The 7240-nt window shown below is 44.3% G+C and overlaps 1 protein-coding gene across 1 annotated transcript in view; it reads right to left on the bottom strand.

The window, feature by feature from the left end:
• Positions 1-1332: 1332 nt before the first annotated feature.
• The window catches only part of T265_00966 (hypothetical protein), a gene marked incomplete at both ends in the record, with an annotated part of 18936 nt that continues 13028 nt past the window's right edge, over positions 1333-7240 (bottom strand). The window contains one exon of the mRNA XM_009164881.1: positions 1333-4667. Coding sequence (XP_009163145.1) covers positions 1898-4667 — 2770 coding nt within the window. The remainder of the gene's footprint in view (positions 4668-7240) is intronic.

Here is a 7240-nt window from a genome sequence, read left to right as displayed (position 1 = left end):
AGTTCCCCGCCCATGATGGCCAAGTGTTTAGCTGGCAAGGCCGCTGTCTTGTGGACATGGCCAGAAGTAAAATTCAATACCAAAGGGTTTTTCAGTAAAAATGATTAGTTTTGTACTTGCTATGTAGCTCGTAAATTTGACTAACAACCAGTCAACATTCGCCATTTCTTGAAAGTAACCATCCGCATTTGGCAGCAATAGACTAAGGGCTTACCATAGACGTTAAAATGTCTAGTCTGATTTTTCACAAAAAGGGTTGTATGACGTTGCTTTCGGGTTTTCCTATGCTGAAGGAAGCTGAAACTCATACTGACAAAGGACTTTCAGATTGAACATGCTTCTTGGACTTGAAGATTTCCTCATTTGGACAAATCGCTGTTAGCAAGAAACTAGTGACATACGCAGTCTGGCTAGACTTTACATTTATAAATCCCTTGACACCGAGAGCACAGCAGTTTCGGTTGTAGCAACCCGGTCACCCACATACTTGACTGTTCAGCCCACAGTCGCTCACTGGTTCACGAGACTTGTCTTTTTTAATGTCCACAACCACGTCACATTAAGGTGGCTCATCAGACGTTGATTGTCTGCACAGTCTAGTGAGCGTAGCAACCACTCATGTGCTGACGCGCCCACATATACCATACCATACCTACATTTAGGGTAACCGAACGCAGTCAGCACACACAGACTCGCGCGCGCTCAGGGAACAAGGAGTCAGCCAAACACTTCCAGTCCACGGACAACTACGGAATACGTGCAACAGCCAAACTGCGGAGAAAACACGTTCTCGCCGTCCGGACTTTCATCAAGGAACTCTCACAAATGATAAGGTCCATTTTTTTACTTGCTCCCACTTTCTCATAGAAAACACGCGCCGTCCGGACTTTCATCAAGGAACTCTCACAAATGATAAGGTCCATTTTTTTACTTGCTCCCACTTTCTCATTGTATTTGTTTGTATACGTGTCACAACTATACTAAAGACTTTTACTAGTACATACACCTTCTGATTCGTGTTATGGCCATCCTCACCTGTGCATTAATACGGTTTTTAGCGTGCATTTCTGTCCGAACTTCTCTTACCGGGGATAAAAGTTAAAGTTGCTAAATAGAGAAAGCCGTCGGATGAATCTGAGTAGTGCAGGTTGAAGAGTTTAAAAAGCACGGGTCACTTGGAGAGGACCAACCTGCAGTAACGATTGTTTACCATGAGTGCTCTTCTTCAGGAAGATGCGCATCTGATTCTGTCAGTCAAAGAAGTTTGAAGTCTGATCAAAATTTTGGTCACCATGGACTCTGAAAATTGATTATTTATCTAAAAACAACTGACGGGGATGTCAGGTTAAGTAATCGAATGTACTGTAACCTAGATGGCAAAAGGAAGCCAGTTTACGCGACAAGACATACTGACTATTTACCGAAACACAACAGACTCTGAGAATGCGTAGTCAGCAAAGCAATCGACAATATGTACATGTGTGCCAGTGGGTTCTGGCCTGCAAAATGTCTTTCAGTGTCGACGCAGGAAATTGTGGGATGCACAAAGTTCGCTTATTCGGATTCTGACTGTGTCTCATCTTGCGGAGAAGCACAAGCCAAATGAAATACAAAATAGAATCAACTAACTTATGAACGCTGACCGGTTGATTGGTTCTTACAATATTGATTGGGCTAATACGCCACGAAACTCGCGTCAGATAAGAAAACTGGTAAAATGACTAGTGACCGGGTATGATAAACAAATATCTACAAGGCATAGTCTATGTAAAACATAGTAATCTGGTTGTTATAAAAGAATGAAATAATAAAAAAAGAAAAGCGCAAAAATGCACCACCGATTTACAAACTGCACGAAATGAGAAGAATGGGTAATTAGGAGATACGGTAAAGCTCTTTAATCGTCTGAAGTTAAATCAATGGCTAGATCACAACCGTGGGATAACGAGCTGCTCGACTGAGAAAGGACAGCAGCTGTGATCGGACCTGGAACGTGAGTAGAGCTTGTTTTTTGTTCTAGCCATGGAACTAGCCTATCCAGATTCGCTGCAACTTGCTCAATGTCAAGACTTGCATTTGTAGACGACTGTCGCATCAAGTGAGACGAAGGATCAACGGCTGATGAGATGGAAGGTTTACCAAGCGACCCAGGAGATTTGGTCCATGATTCTGGAAATACTGGTGCCGAATGTACAGCGCTGTATGGTTCACTACCACTGAAGCCGGCATATACCAACGGCGCACTGATAGGTGAAGCGGTAGTACTGACCAGCATCGTGTCCACACTCAAAAACGAATGTTTGTCTGCTGAAGCCATTGCTAAATCCTGTTGTGTGCCACACGAATCACGTTGTTCTAGACTGTTGTTTTCACATACGCAGGAGGAGACAGAAGTTGGAAGAGATATAGTTTGTTCGGTGACTGCGATACCATCGCCACTCGACAGTGGATTTTGCTGGACCTTGGAAGTTTCAACGGCCTCGGGTGATCTTTGCACAGACTGGATACCATCGTCGTGATCGGTGGAGCTACCATCAAGTGCGCACTCATTTGCGGACGCTTCGGAGTCACTTCCCTCAGAAACTGTCCGTTGAGTTGCATTAGAATCATTCGTCGCCGCATGAGAAATTTTGATTTTACGTTTAAGTTGACCGAGACGCCGCCGATCGATGGTACTGGTTCCGGTACACTCAACAAAATCTATGTCGTCCACACTTGTGTGACAAGAGTTTATGATAGTCGAATCCTCTTCAGGATTTTGTGATAGGTCAATGCATATGCGTTTGGCACTAGTACTGGAACAAACAACATGGGATTCAGCTGAAAGAGGAGAGCAATGGCTGGAGACAGATGCCACCAAACCAGGAGGGGTTGATCCGGTGGTGCAAATTGTACGGAAAGAGTGGACCTTTCGAAAGTTGTCCGGCTCAGCGGAAGATGCAGGAGTAAGTAATAACGTAAGCAGACCAGGTGAAGTCGTGGTAACAGGTGGGTTTTGGGAAACAGACTGCTCGGAAAGACCATCGACTGTCGGTGGCCACGAAGGCAGTTCGACAAAAGGTGTGCCAAGGTCTTTGATTGAGTTGAATTCACTAGGGTTTTTCGATCCATAAGGAACAAATAAGCGGACATTGGGAAGCACCCAATCCTGTGAATTTGCGATTCCATCTTTAACTTTAAATAGCTTGTGGAATAGTCCTAGAAGTCGATTGCCGATCTCCGGCAGTATAACGTTGTGCTGGGCACGAAGCCACGCTTCCAAAACATCATACTGCTTTTGCAACGAAACAGCAAGAAATTTCAGATCTTCACTGGCTCGCGCATCAATCGACTTCTGAGTTCTGCCAAACGCAGGAATCCAAGAAAGAGAAATGGAGCGAGCGGTCATAGATAAACCCGATTTAAATTCCAGTAATTTCGTGCTAAGCTGGTAGGTGAAAGATCCGACGATATCGCACAAAAAGTCATAAATCTCTTGAATCAGGTGCATAAAATCTGCCCAACCGTCTGTTAATATTACAGATTCCGGTACCTGACCACCTAGGGCTTCCAAGATTAAAGCCCGTGCGGTTGCTGAATAAGTTTGCGAGGAGCAACGGGTCTGTGTTGGGACAAAGGGACCTAAAAGATTCACTTCGTTACACAACTGTCGTAAGATCAGGTGGGTCCTGTTAACCTGCTCCACAAGATTAAAAAGTTGTGGATGTATCTCTTCACACAAAATGCGGACAATATTATGCCGTGCAACTGTTTCACTAGGGAATAGCCTCGCACGTCCACGTTCAATGCGTAGCTGATCCACATCCGTATCCAGCAATTCGGACAGTTTCAACCGGGCAGTGAGACAAGACCCAGCAGAAATAAGCGATGCATAAGAATCGCGCAGGCATCGCAAACATACAGACAAAGTTGAGTGGACGTCAAATAGGCAAGTGAACAAGTTAGTATTGAGAATGTCAACCGACGGACCCCGGGGTTTGCCGAGTGGTCGCCATTCGAAGGTTGACTTAGTATCCACAAACATGCGGCGAGTGATCGATTTGAGGCACTTCGCGATTTGTTCCAACCCTTGGTATTGCCGCTGTGGAAGACAGTCACGAAGCAGAAAGCGTCTCTGAATAGAAAGAGGCAAATGTGGACTGGGGCGTGGAGGATCATTTATCCCGTTTTTGGATTTGGGTTTCGGTGCAGTAGGCAGAGAGATGGCAGATAGTGGATTAGAAGACATCGTGACAGAAGTTTTCGTCCCGTTGTCAGTACACCCCAGTCCTAATCGACTGGGCTCCGTTTGCATAATCAGAGTAGCTGTCTTCATCAAAAGCGAATCTGAGACGGCATCCGCCCAACCCTTACCAAAAGGCAACTTTTTCCAGGCGAGTCCGAGCGCTGCCGTGTAAGGGTAATTCGAAGGCCAAGGAATCACTGGTAAACTATAAATCGGCTGGCCAGTAGGTAAGCCTAAAGGATACTTTTGCTGGACGAGCGCACTAACGTTAACATATGCAGAAGGAATTCTCAATTTCAAATGTTTGACCAACACCCGATGACAGGTACGACAACAGTGTTTGAGCACAGGCTCCAGACAGGATGCATTGCTGGGATCAGCCATAAGAAGGCAAACGATGCGAGCAACATCCCCTAAAAGAAGGTAATTCGTGGGACGTGGCCTGGAAATGGAAGAGAAGAAGCAATAGTCGTCTGAATATTCACTATTCCAAACTAGCAGACTATGAATGAACGTTGAGTTACTTTAAAAACCACCAATTCTGTTGGTTACCAGAAGGCCCCAAATTGATGGGGATAATAGCACATTTTTCCACTTTGCGTACGACTTAGCTGTTTATCGAGACGTAGGGATACATATGTGAATTAATGTATGATTATCACACTAAAATGTGTCTAGTTTAGAACATTCTAGTAATAAATTTCAGACATTATGCCCAGTTAACTGGCCAAAGAGCGACATATTCAGCTGAATTTACTTGACGGTTTTCCAGGTTCCACTGTGCTTCAGACTGTAAAAAAACAAGTTCACATGGTCGCATCACACCGAAGCATAAGTGGTTTATGCGTGCACAGGCGTGCTTCACGAATTAAATGGGGTGGTAGCCTCGAGTAGACAGTATTTCATGGAATCCATGGATAGAGCGTCACAACCGTTCACCCTCTGGTATAAATGTCCGCTTCGACGTCCAGGAAGTACTCTGATTTCCTATTATCTGGGAAATCTTGTGATACGTGATCCGTCCTAACACGAGCTCCTAGTTTCTGCATTGATTTTAGAGGCAGGAATGTTGAGTGTTGGTTGGATCTTTCGTTTGAATAGTTGAACGCAATATTCACCTGCCAATACAAACGTCTGTAGAGCAAAACGCTATATCAGGGCCACAGCGGTACACAAACACATTCCAGGTGAATAAAGCAAATGAGCTACGTCAACACAACTGAGCAAGCAACGCACTAAAAAAACCCACTACGATTATTTACTGCTAGCTTCTGCGAGAACGGGATCGCTATCAATCTTCGTGTATTCTGACGGCCCCATTTTAACGAACAACGGGGAAACGGCTTCAGCTAGGTGCATCACTTCGCTTTCTAAAACACCTATCAAAATTCGATTTAAAAAATTCATCAGATGAGATATTTTCGACACCAGCTACGGTACAAGAGAAATTGACAGGTTAAAAACAGGGGACCCGAGTTGGCCTATCATCAGCCGGTAGTCGATCTGTTCGCGAGTGGCTTGCAAAATTTCCGTCACCATGCGAGGATGCATTGTCAGCGTGCACTTTGACGATCACCTACTACCTGAATAACGACTAATGCACACATCCCAGCTACCGATATTTAGACATAGAGACATGGGATCCGACTAATTGCTTCGTATTGATCGTGCGCTTTGGGGCTCAAAAAAGCCATTTTTAGAACAGCGTGTGTGCTCAAGAACGTCAATATAGGATAAATGGGATACAGTACATCCTGTCCCATTACGCTATTTTGGATTAGTTTCAAAAGTCTTACTCAGTATCAAAAACCCTGGTCCGCGTAAGCATCCGTACAAGTTCAGAAACAAACTTGTCACAGTTCTCAGCTATGGAAGTCAGCCGAATTGAATCATATCAAGTACCTTACTATCAAAATTTCTGCAAATGAGTTTAACTTATTTCCCAAATTCATACGTGTTTTTCTACCACGTAACAGACATCTGACGTGCATGGAATACTTGTCTGGCAGCACCATCATGCAGCATTTGTGCAGCAAAAACAACAAGAACTACTGAACAAGCCATATGAAAAATGGACGAAGTTAAAACTGAAAAAAACGCACATCAATTTTGACCACACTTAAGATAATATTCATGCAACGGTATGCATCTAAAGGACCAACAAGGGTAGGTTCACAAGTACTATGCATTCAAAACGAAGAACCTATACTGGTTAAACTGGATCACTTCTGTTTTGGGGAAAACAGCAACGAAAGTAGTGAGAACAAAGAACGGACAAACATGTACAACAGAAAACAGGAAATTTCCGTCTTCCAACAACATAATAAACTGGGGTTGATTCATTGGATTAAGACGAGATGAATTATAAGTGCTGTTTTGGAGACCGATTTCCAATCAAGTCAATAACGTTCAACTGTCTAGGAGACCGTGAAATTAGAGACCGACCCATTCAGAGTAACGCTTTTCACTGGCTGTGACAGAAGCATACGTGATAGGATCAGTAAACACTAGGGTATCTTGTCTTGAGGGCCCATCCAAGACGACGGAAGTATGTCAAAACGACAGAGTAGACTGTTAAGGACAATTAGGCTTCGTGGACTAACCACTTGTGGGTCAAACCCGGCCGATACGTGACTGGGCGATGAGAGCTGTGCGAGACAACCGATCGTCTGATTTAAAATCCATATGACCTAACCAGAGTAAGATAGAGTGTGAAAGTTAATCAACAAAAAAGAGTTCTTCATTTTGAGAATATTTGGCGTAGCTCAGTATTACAAACCAAGGTTCTTACCAGATCTGTGCAACACTCCGGAGACATTGAGGGTCCAACACAAAGTCATTTAATATCTGCACGCATGCGGCCACGTCCCTGATCCACAACAGCAGTGCACATTTTGCCAATGACTACCAAACTGATATCACATCGGCCCCACAAAAATATGACGCGGGGCAAACACTGCTTTGAACTTCTCGACTCGGGACTCACGACCTCATCTCTCATTGGTTCAGCAGGCG

This window comes from Opisthorchis viverrini (assembly GCF_000715545.1).
Source record: "Opisthorchis viverrini unplaced genomic scaffold opera_v5_10, whole genome shotgun sequence".
NCBI classification, from domain to species: domain Eukaryota; kingdom Metazoa; phylum Platyhelminthes; class Trematoda; order Opisthorchiida; family Opisthorchiidae; genus Opisthorchis; species Opisthorchis viverrini.
This window is presented reverse-complemented; position numbering and strand designations above follow the sequence as displayed.